The sequence below is a fragment of the Gnatocerus cornutus genome, chromosome 10 (assembly GCF_029298725.1).
Source record: "Gnatocerus cornutus isolate USDA-ARS CGAHR chromosome 10, icGnaCorn1.1, whole genome shotgun sequence".
NCBI lineage: Eukaryota > Metazoa > Arthropoda > Insecta > Coleoptera > Tenebrionidae > Gnatocerus > Gnatocerus cornutus.
Window position 1 is genome coordinate 171,046 of NC_142242.1, and position 23,563 is coordinate 194,608.

A 23,563-nucleotide genomic window follows, 5' to 3' on the forward strand; every position below is an offset into this window, starting at 1 on the left:
TATTTTTAATGTAAAAACGACGTTTAATACCTTTGTATTATATATCATTCGAAAGAGGAGCTCAAAATCTATCCACTGGCCCAATTTGAGATCGACCAAACAAACGGTTTACGAGTTATGGTCAAAAATAAAAAAAAATAAAAATTTTCATCGTTTGAGTCGCAATTTTTTTTCGCGAAAAATCGACTATCGAATTTTCGACTTTTAAGCACTTTTTCTAACGTAAAATGAGCCGAGAAAAACGATGGCGCAAACCGCATCTCAATATCTCTAATAGTTTCCGAGATATTTAACTTTGAAAATTGGGAAAAATGAGAAAAAATGAAAATCAACTATCCGAAACTTTGATCGGCCATAACTCAGTTATTTGTTGTCGGATGTGAATTTAAATCCCAGATTTGGAATCTGCGTAAAATTCTGCGTTCACTGATGTATAATAACTCGAGTTTACTCTAAAAAATAAGCGAGATATCGATATGAGAAGTTTGGCCATAGTTTTAGTCATGAATTTTTGCGAAAATTTGCAAATTTCGACTTTTGGAAAATCTAAAAACGATTTCTTATGTAAAAAATCGCGAGAAAAACGATGCCGCAAACCGCATTCCAATATCTGAAATAGTTTTCGAGATATCGAGCATGAATTGTTTGGAACCTTCAAAAATTTGGCCATCTGGCGACAACCCAAAAATTCAAACGGCCATAACTCAGTTAATTGTTGTCGGATCTGAATTTAAATTCCAGATTTGGATTCAGCGTGAGATTCTGCGTAAAATGAGTCGAAATTTATTGAGTTTACCTAAGAAATAAAGAAAGCATTGACCAAAAACTGTTTGGAAGTGGTCATTTTGGGGTGATTTTCAATCAATGTTTTCAAAATGAAAATGACGTTTAATAGCATTGAATTATATATCAGTCGAAAGAGGAGCTCAAAATCTATCTACTGGCCCAATTTGAGATCGATCAAACAAACGGTTTACGAGTTATGGTCAAAAATAAAAAAAAATAAAAATTTTCATCGTTTGAGTCGCAATTTTTTTTCGCGAAAAATCGACTATCGAATTTTCGACTTTTAAGCACTTTTTCTAACGTAAAATGAGCCGAGAAAAACGATGGCGCAAACCGCATCTCAATATCTCTAATAGTTTCCGAGATATTTAACTTTGAAAATTGGGAAAAATGAGAAAAAATGAAAATCAACTATCCGAAACTTTGATCGGCCATAACTCAGTTATTTGTTGTCGGATGTGAATTTAAATCCCAGATTTGGAATCTGCGTAAAATTCTGCGTTCACTGATGTATAATAACTCGAGTTTACTCTAAAAAATAAGCGAGATATCGATATGAGAAGTTTGGCCATAGTTTTAGTCATGAATTTTTGCGAAAATTTGCAAATTTCGACTTTTGGAAAATCTAAAAACGATTTCTTATGTAAAAAATCGCGAGAAAAACGATGCCGCAAACCGCATTCCAATATCTGAAATAGTTTTCGAGATATCGAGCATGAATTGTTTGGAACCTTCAAAAATTTGGCCATCTGGCGACAACCCAAAAATTCAAACGGCCATAACTCAGTTAATTGTTGTCGGATCTGAATTTAAATTCCAGATTTGGATTCAGCGTGAGATTCTGCGTAAAATGAGTCGAAATTTATTGAGTTTACCTAAGAAATAAAGAAAGCATTGACCAAAAACTGTTTGGAAGTGGTCATTTTGGGGTGATTTTCAATCAATGTTTTCAAAATGAAAATGACGTTTAATAGCATTGAATTATATATCAGTCGAAAGAGGAGCTCAAAATCTATCTACTGGCCCAATTTGAGATCGATCAAACAAACGGTTTAGGAGTTATGCCCAAAAATAAAAAAAAATAAAAATTTTCATCGTTTGAGTCGCAATTTTTTTTCGCGAAAAATCGACTATCGAATTTTGGGCTTTTAAGCACTTTTTCTAACGTAAAATGAGCCGAGAAAAACGATGGCGCAAACCGCATCTCAATATCTCTAATAGTTTCCGAGATATTTAACTTTGAAAATTGGGAAAAATGCGAAAAAATGAAAATCAACTATCCGAAACTTTGATCGGCCATAACTCAGTTATTTGTTGTCGAATCTGAATTTAAATCCCAGATTTGGAATCTGCGTAAAATTCTGCGTTCACTGATGTATAATAACTCGAGTTTACTCTAAAAAATAAGCGAGATATCGATATGAGAAGTTTGGCCATAGATTTAGTCATGAATTTTTGCGAAAATTTGCAAATTTCGACTTTTGGAAAATCTAAAAACGATTTCTTATGTAAAAAATCGCGAGAAAAACGATGCCGCAAACCGCATTCCAATATCTGAAATAGTTTTCGAGATATCGAGCATGAATTGTTTGGAACCTTCAAAAATTTGGCCATCTGGCGACAACCCAAAAATTCAAACGGCCATAACTCAGTTATTTGTTGTCGGATCTGAATTTAAATTCCAGATTTGGATTCAGCGTGAGATTCTGCGTAAAATGAGTCAAAATTTATTGAGTTTACCTAAGAAATAAAGAAAGCATTGACGAAAAACTGTTTGGAAGTGGTCATTTTGGGGTGATTTTCAATCAATGTTTTCAAAATGAAAATGACGTTCAATAGCATTGAATTATATATCAGTCGAAAGAGGAGCTCAAAATCTATCCACTGGCCCAATTTGAGATCGATCGAACAAACGGTTTACGAGTTATGGTCAAAAATAAAAAAATTGAAAAATTTTTTTCGTTTGAGTCGCAATTTTTTTTCGCGAAAAATCGACTATCGAATTTTGGGCTTTTAAGCACTTTTTCTAACGTAAAATGAGCCGAGAAAAACGATAGCGCAAACCGCATCTCAATATCTCTAATAGTTTCCGAGATATTTAACTTTAAAATTCATGAACATAACCTGTTTGTGTGCTGTCAAAATAATCAAGTTCGGACATACGTTAAGATACCTGTCCTGTTTGTTTAGACACTATAATTTTAAATAATTAATAGAATCGTAATCAAGTCGTGAATGTTAAATCAGACTTCAGATTCTTACTCCTGAGGACCAAATTAATAAAAAGAGTATTTTCTTGCTTTAATTTTCATCGAAAAAATGCAAGTCAAATAAAAGTTTCAAAAATTAATAAAAAATTAACGGAGCGTCGGATCGAAAAATCTTTGACGGATTCTTGTTCCTGAGGTCCAAATTGATGGAAAAAGTCGGTTTCAAAGAGATTTTATTTTTTGTCAAAATCGCCAAAATCCATGGGTTTGAACTTTGAACTTTTTTTATTTTTCCTTTGAACTTTTTTTGGCGAAAAACACGAAAGTTTTCAGATCGACACGAAACTTTGCACATGGCATAATTCGACATTTCTACATCGAATTCTGGTCTCCGTTCCTCGCTATCTGTGAGATTTTTTGAGAAAATGCAAATTAAAAATTTTAAAATTCAATTTCCCGCGTCAAGCAATCTGTCAACGAAGCATAGAAGCTAGGACATGCGTCAACAGTCTTTAGTCCATAAATAATATTAAATAAAATATTAACAAAGTCGTAAATCTTAAATCAAAGTTTTGATTCGTTTTTCTGAGGTTAAAATTAACAAGTTAAGTAGTTTATTGTATTTATTTACACCGAAAAATGAATGCATAATGTGTGTATAATTGGTTGCCTATCTACATTGCAAATTTTAAGTAAACTTATAATTACGTTTTGAATCCGACTTTAGAGTACAGAATCTTGTTCCTGAAGTCTAAATTAATAAAAAAAAATGTTTTAAGAAGGTTTCGATTAAATTTCAAATATCAGTCGCGAAGAAACCTGTTTAGTTTTCAACCAATCACACACAGCCCAAATAAGAACCGGCAAATTTAAAGAAATTTATTAATAACACGAACATTAACATGAATAAATTAATGAGTACAAAGTTTCTACTTAAAAACTACAACAGGACTTAGAAAGACGTTGAAAACCGCCTCGACTACACTCCTTACATTAAATCTCGCTTCTTTCGGTCTTTTGACCGTCGTTAAATTGTTGTTACTACAAGCGAGACAGCCGATTTCGTCTAACCCGACTTGTACCTTGAACCCCCCACCTCGTTGTTGAAAAGTGTCCCCCCTTAAAATCCCCGCTTGCACTTTCGTGGTGATTTCGAACGTGTACAAGTTGTACCTCTTGTCGATTTGATCGCGCTGTAAAACGAGCTGCACTCTTCGCGGACTGCTTGCGTGATCGAAGATGGTGCGAAAACTGTTCGAAACCGAGCGGATTTTAATATCGTTTTTCAGTTTTCTGGGTTGATTTCAGGAGGATTAGAACCGAGAAGACGACTTGGATGAAAGCCGTGAATTTCTTGTACCGTGTTTGGGCGGTGAGGACCACGAAGAGGCAGAGAGACTGAAGATGAGGCCGGTGAAAACGAAGAAGGGCTAAGCTTCCGCGGAGTCAACGTCACGTGCATCGGAAGTCGTGGAACTCTCGCTTCACCTGCAACATTTGGAACGTGACAACTTGTCACTAGCATCAGCACCACCAGCAGCTGCGTTTCTGACTTCGCCAAAAAGAAAAAGGCTAGGAACCATACCAACTTCAAGTACAAGATCTTAAGGGCTAGATGTGGGTGGAGAATCGACCTCTGGACGGACCAAAGGGATGTGATCCAAAGCCTTCAGATCAGGATGGGATTAACAATGGGTAAATGTCCGTGGGAATAATCCACCGTGGCCGATGGGTAAAATGATGTATAATAACGCAAGTTTACACCAAAAAACAAGCGAGATATCGATATGAAAAGTTTGGCATTGTTTTTTTAATCATGAATTTTCGCGAAAATTTGTTTCATAAAAATATTATAATCTTCTATAACTAGACATTTAACAATCGTAGATAATATATATTAAAGAGCCACTTTGGGGTGATAAAAAATGACATAATAATTAAGTAGAAGCGAAAATTGCAAACGATTTGAGCACTTGTTTAGAAATGATAAGACAACAACGCTCGAATTCTGTTTTCGTGTTTGACGATCATCGCCTTCAACTTTCTTATTTCGTCGGCGAATTCTGGCAACGTTTTCTCCTAAATCAACAAAATTAGTTTAAGAAAAACCACAAACCTAAACTTGTGTTTGGTTTTGAGTCTTCCCCGATTTCGAAGAGCTTCGACACAGAAATGATCGCTTTCGATTCCATCCTTGAGCGAAATCAACAGACTCTTCAGTCGACAGCGCGCGCGCGCGCGCGCCGCACTGTCACCCAAAGTATCTGGATAGTCCGGTCAGTCCGGAGTTGTTTAGCCTCTAAAACCTCGAGATTTCGCATCCTCTCTTCGGCATCATTCCTATGCCTGAGTTGAGTGTTGATGTAATATCACGCCTTCCACCATCTTCCTTCCTGCAAGAAGTGTAAAAAAGTTTCATCAAGAACATGTTTGTTTATCTCACCTGAAAAACTCTTCTTACTCTGTGCAGTCAATTGCTGTTTCTTCACGGCAAAGCTTTTAATTGCGCCTGCTTCTTGACCAACAGGAAAGACAACAAAGTTGTGTTAAGCTGCAACTAAGAGATTAAGGTGAGACCATGAATGGAGAGAAAAGAAAACAAACAAACCTTCCATCCTTCCTGAACAAACAGATCTCGCGTTTTCAAGAAACCAATAAATGATGTTTCCTTGACTTCACAAAATAGCTCACAAGACACCAGATGACCTTCAGAGCCTTTGTAGTACATATTTTCTTTCTTGACAACTGCATCTCGATGATGCTCTGTTTCCGTTGGTTGAGTTCCTTTGGCTCTTCTCTAGAGGAGAATACTCGTTTTCTGCTCGTAGACTCAACATTGCAAACTTCGTGCTCCCGCAATGCAATAAGGCAACACTTGAAACATCTCCCAGTCACTGAACGACATCTTCAACCACTGGAAAAAGAACATTTGACTTTGAATTTAACCTTTTTCATCCATATTGCAGTAAAGCAGCACCTTTTTCGTGATGGATCAATTCACTGTACTCTGGGAGCACTGAATGGGTGGTTTCTTCAATTCTGTGCAATAACTTGCAGAGTCCTTCAGCGTTGAGCGACGACAACCGCCTTTTCGACATCTTAGGCTATGGGTATCATCCATCGATTCAGTCTCTTTAATAATAAACTCTGGTAATGAAGTTGGAACCTGGAAATACCACGAAACATTTCAAGGCTGGAATTCAAACAGTTTTCAGCTTACCTGCGTTTAAAAATTTCAATAAAGACCCATCAATTTGTTGCAAATCAACTCCAACTCTAAATAGCTTCAAATGAACTTCTTAACTTGTGTAATTTCTTTGCTACCATGCCCAGAAGAACGAGAAAGTAAACAGTAAAGAATTCTGGTAGTTTCTTGTTAAATCATGAACATAACCTCAATGTGTGCTGTCAAAATAGTCAAGTTAAGACATACGTTAAGATAGAGACACAATAATTTTTAATAATTAATAGAATCGTAACCAAGTCGTGAATGTTAAATCAGACTTTAGATTCTTACTCCTGAGGACAAAATTAATAAAAAGAGTATTTTCTTGCTTTAATTTTCATCGAAAAACTGCAAACCAAATAAAAGTTTGAAAAATTAATAAAACATTAACGGAGCGTCTGATCGAAAAATCTTTGACGGATTCTTGTTCCTGAGGTCCAAATTGATGGAAAAAGTCGGTTTCAAAGAGATTTTATTTTTTGTCGAAATCGCCAAAAATCCATGATGTTTAGTCTTTGAACTTTTTTTGGCGAAAAACGCGAAAGTTCGCAGATCGACACGAAACTATGCACATGGCATAATTTGACATTTCCACATCCATTTTTGGTCTCCGTTCCTCGCTATCTGCAAGATTTTTTGAGAAAATGCAAATTAAAAATTTTAAAATTCAATTTCCCGCGTCAAGCAATCTGTCAACGAAGCATAGAAGCTAGGACATGCGTCAACAGTCTTTAGTCCATAAATAATATTAAATAAAATATTAACAAAGTCGTAAATCTTAAATCAAAGTTCAGATTCGTTTTTCTGAGGTTAAAATTAACAAGTTAAATAGTTTATTGTATTTATTTACACCGAAAAGTGAGAGAAGTTTTTCCATAAAAGCCACCTAGCGGAATAACGCCGAAGTTGATAGTTCACGCCTCCTCTCACCAGAGGGCTAAACTTTTGTTTTTAAAACTTACAATTTTTGAATCAAAACCATTTGCAGGAATAAGGAAGAATGATAAAAAACAATACCCTCAAATTAAACTAAAGGAGTATTAATAAAATAAAAAAACACAAACTCGACACTCTCCCTCCTTCTTGCAAAAAGTGTGAAAAAGTTTCATTAGTTTCATTCATGTTTGTTGGCTTACCTAAAAAAGACGAGGGAAACAATCTGAAATGGACGAAACTATCCATTCTTAATTAATGGTAATTGATTATTGCTCTAATTCCAACTGATCCAAGAGCCAAGAGCCAAGGTTAGTCCTTCGCAAGTGGCGCTTCCTCAAAAATATCTCATTTAACGACTTCTTCAATTCTTGTAGATCATTGTTGTTTTTATATGCTGATGTAACCGCAGCCAGCTTGTCGGACATTTCAGTGCTCATTTCTTTTTCCGACTAAAACAAACCAAATAGTTTTAGGTGTTAATCTTCCTCTGATACTACAAAAGCCATGACATCATAAAGACACTAAATTTAAATCCCAAATTTGCAATCTGCGTAAAATTCTGCGTTCACTGATGTATAATAACTCAAGTTTACTCTAAAAAATAAGCGAGATATCGATATGAGAAGTTTGGCCATAGTTTTAGTCATAAATTTTTGCGAAAATTTGCAAATTTCGACTTTTGGAAAATCTAAAAACGATTTCTTATGTAAAAAATCGCGAGAAAAACGATGCCGCAAACCGCATTCCAATATCTGAAATAGTTTTCGAGATATCGAGCATGAATTGTTTGGAACCTTCAAAAATTTGGCCATCTGGCGACAACCCAAAAATTCAAACGGCCATAACTCAGTTATTTGTTGTCGGATCTGAATTTAAATTCCAGATTTGGATTCAGCGTGAGATTCTGCGTAAAATGAGTCAAAATTTATTGAGTTTACCTACGAAATAAAGAAAGCATTGAACAAAAACTGTTTGGAAGTGGTCATTCTGGGGTGATTTTCAATCAATGTTTTCAAAATGAAAATGACGTTTAATAGCATTGAATTATATATCAGTCGAAAGAGGAGCTCAAAATCTATCCACTGGCCCAATTTGAGATCGATCAAACAAACGGTTTACGAGTTATGGTCAAAAATAAAAAAAAATAAAAATTTTCATCGTTTGAGTCGCAATTTTTTTTCGCGAAAAATCGACTATCGAATTTTCGACTTTTAAGCACTTTTTCTAACGTAAAATGAGCCGAGAAAAACGATGGCGCAAACCGCATCTCAATATCTCTAATAGTTTCCGAGATATTTAACTTTGAAAATTGGGAAAAATGAGAAAAAATGAAAATCAACTATCCGAAACTTTGATCGGCCATAACTCAGTTATTTGTTGTCGGATGTGAATTTAAATCCCAGATTTGGAATCTGCGTAAAATTCTGCGTTCACTGATGTATAATAACTCGAGTTTACTCTAAAAAATAAGCGAGATATCGATATGAGAAGTTTGGCCATAGTTTTAGTCATGAATTTTTGCGAAAATTTGCAAATTTCGACTTTTGGAAAATCTAAAAACGATTTCTTATGTAAAAAATCGCGAGAAAAACGATGCCGCAAACCGCATTCCAATATCTGAAATAGTTTTCGAGATATCGAGCATGAATTGTTTGGAACCTTCAAAAATTTGGCCATCTGGCGACAACCCAAAAATTCAATCGGCCATAACTCAGTTATTTGTTGTCGGATCTGAATTTAAATTCCAGATTTGGATTCAGCGTGAGATTCTGCGTAAAATGAGTCAAAATTTATTGAGTTTACCTACGAAATAAAGAAAGCATTGACCAAAAACTGTTTGGAAGTGGTCATTTTGGGGTGATTTTCAATCACTATTTTTAATGTAAAAACGACGTTTAATACCTTTGTATTATATATCATTCGAAAGAGGAGCTCAAAATCTATCCACTGGCCCAATTTGAGATCGACCAAACAAACGGTTTACGAGTTATGGTCAAAAATAAAAAAAAATAAAAATTTTCATCGTTTGAGTCGCAATTTTTTTTCGCGAAAAATCGACTATCGAATTTTCGACTTTTAAGCACTTTTTCTAACGTAAAATGAGCCGAGAAAAACGATGGCGCAAACCGCATCTCAATATCTCTAATAGTTTCCGAGATATTTAACTTTGAAAATTGGGAAAAATGAGAAAAAATGAAAATCAACTATCCGAAACTTTGATCGGCCATAACTCAGTTATTTGTTGTCGGATGTGAATTTAAATCCCAGATTTGGAATCTGCGTAAAATTCTGCGTTCACTGATGTATAATAACTCGAGTTTACTCTAAAAAATAAGCGAGATATCGATATGAGAAGTTTGGCCATAGTTTTAGTCATGAATTTTTGCGAAAATTTGCAAATTTCGACTTTTGGAAAATCTAAAAACGATTTCTTATGTAAAAAATCGCGAGAAAAACGATGCCGCAAACCGCATTCCAATATCTGAAATAGTTTTCGAGATATCGAGCATGAATTGTTTGGAACCTTCAAAAATTTGGCCATCTGGCGACAACCCAAAAATTCAAACGGCCATAACTCAGTTATTTGTTGTCGGATCTGAATTTAAATTCCAGATTTGGATTCAGCGTGAGATTCTGCGTAAAATGAGTCAAAATTTATTGAGTTTACCTACGAAATAAAGAAAGCATTGAACAAAAACTGTTTGGAAGTGGTCATTCTGGGGTGATTTTCAATCAATGTTTTCAAAATGAAAATGACGTTTAATAGCATTGAATTATATATCAGTCGAAAGAGGAGCTCAAAATCTATCCACTGGCCCAATTTGAGATCGATCAAACAAACGGTTTACGAGTTATGGTCAAAAATAAAAAAAAATAAAAATTTTCATCGTTTGAGTCGCAATTTTTTTTCGCGAAAAATCGACTATCGAATTTTCGACTTTTAAGCACTTTTTCTAACGTAAAATGAGCCGAGAAAAACGATGGCGCAAACCGCATCTCAATATCTCTAATAGTTTCCGAGATATTTAACTTTGAAAATTGGGAAAAATGAGAAAAAATGAAAATCAACTATCCGAAACTTTGATCGGCCATAACTCAGTTATTTGTTGTCGGATGTGAATTTAAATCCCAGATTTGGAATCTGCGTAAAATTCTGCGTTCACTGATGTATAATAACTCGAGTTTACTCTAAAAAATAAGCGAGATATCGATATGAGAAGTTTGGCCATAGTTTTAGTCATGAATTTTTGCGAAAATTTGCAAATTTCGACTTTTGGAAAATCTAAAAACGATTTCTTATGTAAAAAATCGCGAGAAAAACGATGCCGCAAACCGCATTCCAATATCTGAAATAGTTTTCGAGATATCGAGCATGAATTGTTTGGAACCTTCAAAAATTTGGCCATCTGGCGACAACCCAAAAATTCAATCGGCCATAACTCAGTTATTTGTTGTCGGATCTGAATTTAAATTCCAGATTTGGATTCAGCGTGAGATTCTGCGTAAAATGAGTCAAAATTTATTGAGTTTACCTACGAAATAAAGAAAGCATTGACCAAAAACTGTTTGGAAGTGGTCATTTTGGGGTGATTTTCAATCACTATTTTTAATGTAAAAACGACGTTTAATACCTTTGTATTATATATCATTCGAAAGAGGAGCTCAAAATCTATCCACTGGCCCAATTTGAGATCGACCAAACAAACGGTTTACGAGTTATGGTCAAAAATAAAAAAAAATAAAAATTTTCATCGTTTGAGTCGCAATTTTTTTTCGCGAAAAATCGACTATCGAATTTTCGACTTTTAAGCACTTTTTCTAACGTAAAATGAGCCGAGAAAAACGATGGCGCAAACCGCATCTCAATATCTCTAATAGTTTCCGAGATATTTAACTTTGAAAATTGGGAAAAATGAGAAAAAATGAAAATCAACTATCCGAAACTTTGATCGGCCATAACTCAGTTATTTGTTGTCGGATGTGAATTTAAATCCCAGATTTGGAATCTGCGTAAAATTCTGCGTTCACTGATGTATAATAACTCGAGTTTACTCTAAAAAATAAGCGAGATATCGATATGAGAAGTTTGGCCATAGTTTTAGTCATGAATTTTTGCGAAAATTTGCAAATTTCGACTTTTGGAAAATCTAAAAACGATTTCTTATGTAAAAAATCGCGAGAAAAACGATGCCGCAAACCGCATTCCAATATCTGAAATAGTTTTCGAGATATCGAGCATGAATTGTTTGGAACCTTCAAAAATTTGGCCATCTGGCGACAACCCAAAAATTCAAACGGCCATAACTCAGTTAATTGTTGTCGGATCTGAATTTAAATTCCAGATTTGGATTCAGCGTGAGATTCTGCGTAAAATGAGTCGAAATTTATTGAGTTTACCTAAGAAATAAAGAAAGCATTGACCAAAAACTGTTTGGAAGTGGTCATTTTGGGGTGATTTTCAATCAATGTTTTCAAAATGAAAATGACGTTTAATAGCATTGAATTATATATCAGTCGAAAGAGGAGCTCAAAATCTATCTACTGGCCCAATTTGAGATCGATCAAACAAACGGTTTACGAGTTATGGTCAAAAATAAAAAAAAATAAAAATTTTCATCGTTTGAGTCGCAATTTTTTTTCGCGAAAAATCGACTATCGAATTTTCGACTTTTAAGCACTTTTTCTAACGTAAAATGAGCCGAGAAAAACGATGGCGCAAACCGCATCTCAATATCTCTAATAGTTTCCGAGATATTTAACTTTGAAAATTGGGAAAAATGAGAAAAAATGAAAATCAACTATCCGAAACTTTGATCGGCCATAACTCAGTTATTTGTTGTCGGATGTGAATTTAAATCCCAGATTTGGAATCTGCGTAAAATTCTGCGTTCACTGATGTATAATAACTCGAGTTTACTCTAAAAAATAAGCGAGATATCGATATGAGAAGTTTGGCCATAGTTTTAGTCATGAATTTTTGCGAAAATTTGCAAATTTCGACTTTTGGAAAATCTAAAAACGATTTCTTATGTAAAAAATCGCGAGAAAAACGATGCCGCAAACCGCATTCCAATATCTGAAATAGTTTTCGAGATATCGAGCATGAATTGTTTGGAACCTTCAAAAATTTGGCCATCTGGCGACAACCCAAAAATTCAAACGGCCATAACTCAGTTAATTGTTGTCGGATCTGAATTTAAATTCCAGATTTGGATTCAGCGTGAGATTCTGCGTAAAATGAGTCGAAATTTATTGAGTTTACCTAAGAAATAAAGAAAGCATTGACCAAAAACTGTTTGGAAGTGGTCATTTTGGGGTGATTTTCAATCAATGTTTTCAAAATGAAAATGACGTTTAATAGCATTGAATTATATATCAGTCGAAAGAGGAGCTCAAAATCTATCTACTGGCCCAATTTGAGATCGATCAAACAAACGGTTTAGGAGTTATGCCCAAAAATAAAAAAAAATAAAAATTTTCATCGTTTGAGTCGCAATTTTTTTTCGCGAAAAATCGACTATCGAATTTTGGGCTTTTAAGCACTTTTTCTAACGTAAAATGAGCCGAGAAAAACGATGGCGCAAACCGCATCTCAATATCTCTAATAGTTTCCGAGATATTTAACTTTGAAAATTGGGAAAAATGCGAAAAAATGAAAATCAACTATCCGAAACTTTGATCGGCCATAACTCAGTTATTTGTTGTCGAATCTGAATTTAAATCCCAGATTTGGAATCTGCGTAAAATTCTGCGTTCACTGATGTATAATAACTCGAGTTTACTCTAAAAAATAAGCGAGATATCGATATGAGAAATTTGGCCATAGATTTAGTCATGAATTTTTGCGAAAATTTGCAAATTTCGACTTTTGGAAAATCTAAAAACGATTTCTTATGTAAAAAATCGCGAGAAAAACGATGCCGCAAACCGCATTCCAATATCTGAAATAGTTTTCGAGATATCGAGCATGAATTGTTTGGAACCTTCAAAAATTTGGCCATCTGGCGACAACCCAAAAATTCAAACGGCCATAACTCAGTTATTTGTTGTCGGATCTGAATTTAAATTCCAGATTTGGATTCAGCGTGAGATTCTGCGTAAAATGAGTCAAAATTTATTGAGTTTACCTAAGAAATAAAGAAAGCATTGACGAAAAACTGTTTGGAAGTGGTCATTTTGGGGTGATTTTCAATCAATGTTTTCAAAATGAAAATGACGTTCAATAGCATTGAATTATATATCAGTCGAAAGAGGAGCTCAAAATCTATCCACTGGCCCAATTTGAGATCGATCGAACAAACGGTTTACGAGTTATGGTCAAAAATAAAAAAATTGAAAAATTTTTTTCGTTTGAGTCGCAATTTTTTTTCGCGAAAAATCGACTATCGAATTTTGGGCTTTTAAGCACTTTTTCTAACGTAAAATGAGCCGAGAAAAACGATAGCGCAAACCGCATCTCAATATCTCTAATAGTTTCCGAGATATTTAACTTTAAAATTCATGAACATAACCTGTTTGTGTGCTGTCAAAATAATCAAGTTCGGACATACGTTAAGATACCTGTCCTATGTTTAGACACTATAATTTTAAATAATTAATAGAATCGTAATCAAGTCGTGAATGTTAAATCAGACTTCAGATTCTTACTCCTGAGGACCAAATTAATAAAAAGAGTATTTTCTTGCTTTAATTTTCATCGAAAAAATGCAAGTCAAATAAAAGTTTCAAAAATTAATAAAAAATTAACGGAGCGTCGGATCGAAAAATCTTTGACGGATTCTTGTTCCTGAGGTCCAAATTGATGGAAAAAGTCGGTTTCAAAGAGATTTTATTTTTTGTCAAAATCGCCAAAATCCATGGGTTTGAACTTTGAACTTTTTTTATTTTTCCTTTGAACTTTTTTTGGCGAAAAACACGAAAGTTTTCAGATCGACACGAAACTTTGCACATGGCATAATTCGACATTTCTACATCGAATTCTGGTCTCCGTTCCTCGCTATCTGTGAGATTTTTTGAGAAAATGCAAATTAAAAATTTTAAAATTCAATTTCCCGCGTCAAGCAATCTGTCAACGAAGCATAGAAGCTAGGACATGCGTCAACAGTCTTTAGTCCATAAATAATATTAAATAAAATATTAACAAAGTCGTAAATCTTAAATCAAAGTTTTGATTCGTTTTTCTGAGGTTAAAATTAACAAGTTAAGTAGTTTATTGTATTTATTTACACCGAAAAATGAATGCATAATGTGTGTATAATTGGTTGCCTATCTACATTGCAAATTTTAAGTAAACTTATAATTACGTTTTGAATCCGACTTTAGAGTACAGAATCTTGTTCCTGAAGTCTAAATTAATAAAAAAAAATGTTTTAAGAAGGTTTCGATTAAATTTCAAATATCAGTCGCGAAGAAACCTGTTTAGTTTTCAACCAATCACACACAGCCCAAATAAGAACCGGCAAATTTAAAGAAATTTATTAATAACACGAACATTAACATGAATAAATTAATGAGTACAAAGTTTCTACTTAAAAACTACAACAGGACTTAGAAAGACGTTGAAAACCGCCTCGACTACACTCCTTACATTAAATCTCGCTTCTTTCGGTCTTTTGACCGTCGTTAAATTGTTGTTACTACAAGCGAGACAGCCGATTTCGTCTAACCCGACTTGTACCTTGAACCCCCCACCTCGTTGTTGAAAAGTGTCCCCCCTTAAAATCCCCGCTTGCACTTTCGTGGTGATTTCGAACGTGTACAAGTTGTACCTCTTGTCGATTTGATCGCGCTGTAAAACGAGCTGCACTCTTCGCGGACTGCTTGCGTGATCGAAGATGGTGCGAAAACTGTTCGAAACCGAGCGGATTTTAATATCGTTTTTCAGTTTTCTGGGTTGATTTCAGGAGGATTAGAACCGAGAAGACGACTTGGATGAAAGCCGTGAATTTCTTGTACCGTGTTTGGGCGGTGAGGACCACGAAGAGGCAGAGAGACTGAAGATGAGGCCGGTGAAAACGAAGAAGGGCTAAGCTTCCGCGGAGTCAACGTCACGTGCATCGGAAGTCGTGGAACTCTCGCTTCACCTGCAACATTTGGAACGTGACAACTTGTCACTAGCATCAGCACCACCAGCAGCTGCGTTTCTGACTTCGCCAAAAAGAAAAAGGCTAGGAACCATACCAACTTCAAGTACAAGATCTTAAGGGCTAGATGTGGGTGGAGAATCGACCTCTGGACGGACCAAAGGGATGTGATCCAAAGCCTTCAGATCAGGATGGGATTAACAATGGGTAAATGTCCGTGGGAATAATCCACCGTGGCCGATGGGTAAAATGATGTATAATAACGCAAGTTTACACCAAAAAACAAGCGAGATATCGATATGAAAAGTTTGGCATTGTTTTTTTAATCATGAATTTTCGCGAAAATTTGTTTCATAAAAATATTATAATCTTCTATAACTAGACATTTAACAATCGTAGATAATATATATTAAAGAGCCACTTTGGGGTGATAAAAAATGACATAATAATTAAGTAGAAGCGAAAATTGCAAACGATTTGAGCACTTGTTTAGAAATGATAAGACAACAACGCTCGAATTCTGTTTTCGTGTTTGACGATCATCGCCTTCAACTTTCTTATTTCGTCGGCGAATTCTGGCAACGTTTTCTCCTAAATCAACAAAATTAGTTTAAGAAAAACCACAAACCTAAACTTGTGTTTGGTTTTGAGTCTTCCCCGATTTCGAAGAGCTTCGACACAGAAATGATCGCTTTCGATTCCATCCTTGAGCGAAATCAACAGACTCTTCAGTCGACAGCGCGCGCGCGCGCGCGCCGCACTGTCACCCAAAGTATCTGGATAGTCCGGTCAGTCCGGAGTTGTTTAGCCTCTAAAACCTCGAGATTTCGCATCCTCTCTTCGGCATCATTCCTATGCCTGAGTTGAGTGTTGATGTAATATCACGCCTTCCACCATCTTCCTTCCTGCAAGAAGTGTAAAAAAGTTTAATCAAGAACATGTTTGTTTATCTCACCTGAAAAACTCTTCTTACTCTGTGCAGTCAATTGCTGTTTCTTCACGGCAAAGCTTTTAATTGCGCCTGCTTCTTGACCAACAGGAAAGACAACAAAGTTGTGTTAAGCTGCAACTAAGAGATTAAGGTGAGACCATGAATGGAGAGAAAAGAAAACAAACAAACCTTCCATCCTTCCTGAACAAACAGATCTCGCGTTTTCAAGAAACCAATAAATGATGTTTCCTTGACTTCACAAAATAGCTCACAAGACACCAGATGACCTTCAGAGCCTTTGTAGTACATATTTTCTTTCTTGACAACTGCATCTCGATGATGCTCTGTTTCCGTTGGTTGAGTTCCTTTGGCTCTTCTCTAGAGGAGAATACTCGTTTTCTGCTCGTAGACTCAACATTGCAAACTTCGTGCTCCCGCAATGCAATAAGGCAACACTTGAAACATCTCCCAGTCACTGAACGACATCTTCAACCACTGGAAAAAGAACATTTGACTTTGAATTTAACCTTTTTCATCCATATTGCAGTAAAGCAGCACCTTTTTCGTGATGGATCAATTCACTGTACTCTGGGAGCACTGAATGGGTGGTTTCTTCAATTCTGTGCAATAACTTGCAGAGTCCTTCAGCGTTGAGCGACGACAACCGCCTTTTCGACATCTTAGGCTATGGGTATCATCCATCGATTCAGTCTCTTTAATAATAAACTCTGGTAATGAAGTTGGAACCTGGAAATACCACGAAACATTTCAAGGCTGGAATTCAAACAGTTTTCAGCTTACCTGCGTTTAAAAATTTCAATAAAGACCCATCAATTTGTTGCAAATCAACTCCAACTCTAAATAGCTTCAAATGAACTTCTTAACTTGTGTAATTTCTTTGCTACCATGCCCAGAAGAACGAGAAAGTAAACAGTAAAGAATTCTGGTAGTTTCTTGTTAAATCATGAACATAACCTCAATGTGTGCTGTCAAAATAGTCAAGTTAAGACATACGTTAAGATAGAGACACAATAATTTTTAATAATTAATAGAATCGTAACCAAGTCGTGAATGTTAAATCAGACTTTAGATTCTTACTCCTGAGGACAAAATTAATAAAAAGAGTATTTTCTTGCTTTAATTTTCATCGAAAAACTGCAAACCAAATAAAAGTTTGAAAAATTAATAAAACATTAACGGAGCGTCTGATCGAAAAATCTTTGACGGATTCTTGTTCCTGAGGTCCAAATTGATGGAAAAAGTCGGTTTCAAAGAGATTTTATTTTTTGTCGAAATCGCCAAAAATCCATGATGTTTAGTCTTTGAACTTTTTTTGGCGAAAAACGCGAAAGTTCGCAGATCGACACGAAACTATGCACATGGCATAATTTGACATTTCCACATCCATTTTTGGTCTCCGTTCCTCGCTATCTGCAAGATTTTTTGAGAAAATGCAAATTAAAAATTTTAAAATTCAATTTCCCGCGTCAAGCAATCTGTCAACGAAGCATAGAAGCTAGGACATGCGTCAACAGTCTTTAGTCCATAAATAATATTAAATAAAATATTAACAAAGTCGTAAATCTTAAATCAAAGTTCAGATTCGTTTTTCTGAGGTTAAAATTAACAAGTTAAGTAGTTTATTGTATTTATTTACACCGAAAAGTGAGAGAAGTTTTTCCATAAAAGCCACCTAGCGGAATAACGCCGAAGTTGATAGTTCACGCCTCCTCTCACCAGAGGGCTAAACTTTTGTTTTTAAAACTTACAATTTTTGAATCAAAACCATTTGCAGGAATAAGGAAGAATGATAAAAAACAATACCCTCAAATTAAACTAAAGGAGTATTAATAAAATAAAAAAACACAAACTCGACACTCTCCCTCCTTCTTGCAAAAAGTGTGAAAAAGTTTCATTAGTTTCATTCATGTTTGTTGGCTTACCTAAAAAAGACGAGGGAAACAATCTGAAATGGACGAAACTATCCATTCTTAATTAATGGTAATTGATTATTGCTCTAATTCCAACTGATCCAAGAGCCAAGAGCCAAGGTTAGTCCTTCGCAAGTGGCGCTTCCTCAAAAATATCTCATTTAACGACTTCTTCAATTCTTGTAGATCATTGTTGTTTTTATATGCTGATGTAACCGCAGCCAGCTTGTCGGACATTTCAGTGCTCATTTCTTTTTCCGACTAAAACAAACCAAATAGTTTTAGGTGTTAATCTTCCTCTGATACTACAAAAGCCATGACATCATAAAGACACTAAATTTAAATCCCAAATTTGCAATCTGCGTAAAATTCTGCGTTCACTGATGTATAATAACTCAAGTTTACTCTAAAAAATAAGCGAGATATCGATATGAGAAGTTTGGCCATAGTTTTAGTCATGAATTTTTGCGAAAATTTGCAAATTTCGACTTTTGGAAAATCTAAAAACGATTTCTTATGTAAAAAATCGCGAGAAAAACGATGCCGCAAACCGCATTCCAATATCTGAAATAGTTTTCGAGATATCGAGCATGAATTGTTTGGAACCTTCAAAAATTTGGCCATCTGGCGACAACCCAAAAATTCAAACGGCCATAACTCAGTTATTTGTTGTCGGATCTGAATTTAAATTCCAGATTTGGATTCAGCGTGAGATTCTGCGTAAAATGAGTCAAAATTTATTGAGTTTACCCAAGAAATAAAGAAAGCATTGACCAAAAACTGTTTGGAAGTGGTCATTTTGGGGTGATTTTCAATCACTATTTTTAATGTAAAAACGACGTTTAATACCTTTGTATTATATATCATTCGAAAGAGGAGCTCGAAATCTATCTACTGGCTCAATTTGAGATCGATCAAACAAACGGTTTAGGAGTTATGGCCAAAAATAAAAAAAAATAAAAATTTTCATCGTTTGAGTCGCAATTTTTTTTCGCGAAAAATCGACTATCGAATTTTGGGCTTTTAAGCACTTTTTCTAACGTAAAATGAGCCGAGAAAAACGATGGCGCAAACCGCATCTCAATATCTCTAATAGTTTCCGAGATATTTAACTTTGAAAATTGGGAAAAATGAGAAAAAATGAAAATCAACTATCCGAAACTTTGATCGGCCATAACTCGGTTATTTGTTGTCGGATCTGAATTTAAATCCCAGATTTGGAATCTGCGTAAAATTCTGCGTTCACTGATGTATAATAACTCGAGTTTACTCTAAAAAATAAGCGAGATATCGATATGAGAAGTTTGGCCATAGTTTTAGTCATGAATTTTTGCGAAAATTTGCAAATTTCGACTTTTGGAAAATCTAAAAACGATTTCTTATGTAAAAAATCGCGAGAAAAACGATGCCGCAAACCGCATTCCAATATCTGAAATAGTTTTCGAGATATCGAGCATGAATTGTTTGGAACCTTCAAAAATTTGGCCATTTGGCGACAACCCAAAAATTCAAACGGCCATAACTCAGTTATTTGTTGTCGGATCTGAATTTAAATTCCAGATTTGGATTCAGCGTGAGATTCTGCGTAAAATGAGTCAAAATTTATTGAGTTTACCCAAGAAATAAAGAAAGCATTGACCAAAAACTGTTTGGAAGTGGTCATTTTGGGGTGATTTTCAATCACTATTTTTAATGTAAAAACGACGTTTAATACCTTTGTATTATATATCATTCGAAAGAGGAGCTCGAAATCTATCTACTGGCTCAATTTGAGATCGATCAAACAAACGGTTTAGGAGTTATGGCCAAAAATAAAAAAAAATAAAAATTTTCATCGTTTGAGTCGCAATTTTTTTTCGCGAAAAATCGACCATCCAATTTTGGGCTTTTAAGCACTTTTTCTAACGTAAAATGAGCCGAGAAAAACGATGGCGCAAACCGCATCTCAATATCTCTAATAGTTTCCGAGATATTTAACTTTGAAAATTGGGAAAAATGAGAAAAAATGAAAATCAACTATCCGAAACTTTGATCGGCCATAACTCGGTTATTTGTTGTCGGATCTGAATTTAAATCCCAGATTTGGAATCTGCGTAAAATTCTGCGTTCACTGATGTATAATAACTCGAGTTTACTCTAAAAAATAAGCGAGATATCGATATGAGAAGTTTGGCCATAGTTTTAGTCATGAATTTTTGCAAAAATTTGCAAATTTCGACTTTTGGAAAATCTAAAAACGATTTCTTATGTAAAAAATCGCGAGAAAAACGATGCCGCAAACCGCATTCCAATATCTGAAATAGTTTTCGAGATATCGAGCATGAATTGTTTGGAACCTTCAAAAATTTGGCCATCTGGCGACAACCCAAAAATTCAAACGGCCATAACTCAGTTATTTGTTGTCGGATCTGAATTTAAATTCCAGATTTGGATTCAGCGTGAGATTCTGCGTAAAATGAGTCAAAATTTATTGAGTTTACCTACGAAATAAAGAAAGCATTGACCAAAAACTGTTTGGAAGTGGTCATTTTGGGGTGATTTTCAATCACTATTTTTAATGTAAAAACGACGTTTAATTTCGACTTTTGGAAAATCTAAAAACGATTTCTTATGTAAAAAATCGCGAGAAAAACGATGCCGCAAACCGCATTCCAAAATTACGAATTTTACTGCACGTGACCATCAAATGCACTCGTCTAAAGTTGGTAGCAGCCCCTAGGGATGTTTATTGGTAACAGTTAACGTCTAGCGCAAGTTTGCCAAAAACCATAAATGGAGAGAAAAGAAAACAAACCTTCCATCCTTCCTCAAACAAGCAGCGATGCATCCAGAATTCCAGATCTCGCGTTTTCAAAAAACCAATAAAAATTCTCTATAAACTTCCATTCCTTGATGTTTCTTTGACTTCACAAAATAGCTGACAAGACACCAGATGACCTTCAGAGCCTTTGTAGTATTTTCTTTCTTGACAACTGCATCTCGATGATACTTTGTTTCCGTTGGTTGAGTTCCTTTGAGCCTTCTCTGGAGAAACACTCGTTTTTTGCTCGTAGACTCATCAGGTTTGAAAACGTTGCAAACTTCGTGCTCCCGCAATGAAATCAGCAACACTCTGAACATTTCCCAGTCACTGAACGACATCTTCAACCACTGGAAAAAGAACATTTGACTTTGACTTAAAACATGTTTAAATTTAACCTTTTTCATCCACATTGCAGTAAAGCAGCACCTTTTTCATGATGTTATGCTCCTTGATCAATTCACTGTTCTCTGGGAGCACTGAATGGGTGGTTTCTTCAATTCTGTGCAATAACTTGCAGAGTCCTTTAGCGTTGAGCGACGACAACCGCCTTTTCGACATCTTAGGCTATGGGTATCATCCATCGATTCAGTCTCTTAATAATAAACTCTGGTAATGAAGTTGGAACCTGAAATACCACGAAACATTTCAAGGCTGGAATTCAAACAGTTTTCAGCTTACCTGCGTTTAAAAATTTCAAAAAGACCCATCAATTTGTTGCAAATCAACTCCAACTCTAAATAGCTTCAAATGAACTTCTTAACTTGTGTAATTTCTTTGCTACCATGCCCAGAAGAACGAGAAAGTAAACAGTAAAGAATTCTGGTAGTCTCTTGTGCAAGCAGGATCGTTGTTAATCATTTGTTGTACTCTGAAAATAAGTTTAGTAAATCATGAACATAACCTCAATGTGTGCTGTCAAAATATTCAAGTTAAGACATACGTTAAGATAGAGACACAATACCATTTTTAAATAATTAATAGAATCGTAACCAAGTCGTGAATGTTAAATCAGACTTCAGATTCTTACTCCTGAGGACAAAATTAATAAAAAGAGTATTTTCTTGCTTTAATTTTCATCGAAAAACTGCAAACCAAATAAAAGTTTCAAAAATTAATAAAAAATTAACGGAGCGTCGGATCGAAAAATCTTTGACGGATTCTTGTTCCTGAGGTCCAAATTGATGGAAAAAGTCGGTTTCAAAGAGATTTTATTTTTTGTCAAAATCGCCGAAATCCATGGATTAACCCCTTTGAACTTTTTTTGGCGAAAAACACGAAAGTTTTCAGATCGACACGAAACTTTGCACATGGCATAATTTGACATTTCTACATCCATTTCTGGTCTCCGTTCCTCGCTATCTGTGAGATTTTTTGAGAAAATGCAAATTAAAAATTTTAAAATTCAATTTCCCGCGTCAAGCAATCTGTCAACGAAGCATAGAAGCTAGGACATGCGTCAACAGTCTTTAGTCCATAAATAATATTAAATAAAATATTAACAAAGTCGTAAATCTTAAATCAAAGTTTTGATTCGTTTTTCTGAGGTTAAAATTAACAAGTTAAGTAGTTTATTGTATTTATTTACACCGAAAAATGAATGCATAATGTGTGTATAATTGGTTGCCTATCTACATTGCAAATTTTAAGTAAACTTATAATTACGTTTTGAATCCGACTTTAGAGTACAGAATCTTGTTCCTGAAGTCTAAATTAATAAAAAAAAATGTTTTAAGAAGGTTTCGATTAAATTTCAAATATCAGTCGCGAAGAAACCTGTTTAGTTTTCAACCAATCACACACAGCCCAAATAAGAACCGGCAAATTTAAAGAAATTTATTAATAACACGAACATTAACATGAATAAATTAATGAGTACAAAGTTTCTACTTAAAAACTACAACAGGACTTAGAAAGACGTTGAAAACCGCCTCGACTACACTCCTTACATTAAATCTCGCTTCTTTCGGTCTTTTGACCGTCGTTAAATTGTTGTTACTACAAGCGAGACAGCCGATTTCGTCTAACCCGACTTGTACCTTGAACCCCCCACCTCGTTGTTGAAAAGTGTCCCCCCTTAAAATCCCCGCTTGCACTTTCGTGGTGATTTCGAACGTGTACAAGTTGTACCTCTTGTCGATTTGATCGCGCTGTAAAACGAGCTGCACTCTTCGCGGACTGCTCGCGTGATCGAAGATGGTGCGAAAACTGTTCGAAACCGAGCGGATTTTAATATCGTTTTTCAGTTTTCTGGGTTGATTTCAGGAGGATTAGAACCGAGAAGACGACTTGGATGAAAGCCGTGAATTTCTTGTACCGTGTTTGGGCGGTGAGGACCACGAAGAGGCAGAGAGACTGAAGATGAGGCCGGTGAAAACGAAGAAGGGCTAAGCTTCCGCGGAGTCAACGTCACGTGCATCGGAAGTCGTGGAACTCTCGCTTCACCTGCAACATTTGGAACGTGACAACTTGTCACTAGCATCAGCACCACCAGCAGCTGCGTTTCTGACTTCGCCAAAAAGAAAAAGGCTAGGAACCATACCAACTTCAAGTACAAGATCTTAAGGGCTAGATGTGGGTGGAGAATCGACCTCTGGACGGACCAAAGGGATGTGATCCAAAGCCTTCAGATCAGGATGGGATTAACAATGGGTAAATG

The 23,563-nt window shown here is 35.4% G+C and overlaps 1 protein-coding gene across 1 annotated transcript; it reads right to left on the reverse strand.

The window, feature by feature from the left end:
- Positions 1-20,880: 20,880 nt before the first annotated feature.
- Positions 20,881-21,414, reverse strand: LOC148166878 (uncharacterized). Its single transcript, XM_088048112.1, has 2 exons — positions 21,303-21,414; positions 20,881-21,254 (listed from the first exon to the last, which is right to left on the reverse strand). The coding sequence occupies exons 1-2, from the start codon at positions 21,315-21,317 to the stop codon at positions 20,955-20,957; spliced, it is 315 nt and encodes a 104-aa protein (XP_087904238.1). The 5' UTR covers positions 21,318-21,414; the 3' UTR covers positions 20,881-20,954.
- Positions 21,415-23,563: the final 2,149 nt, after the last annotated feature.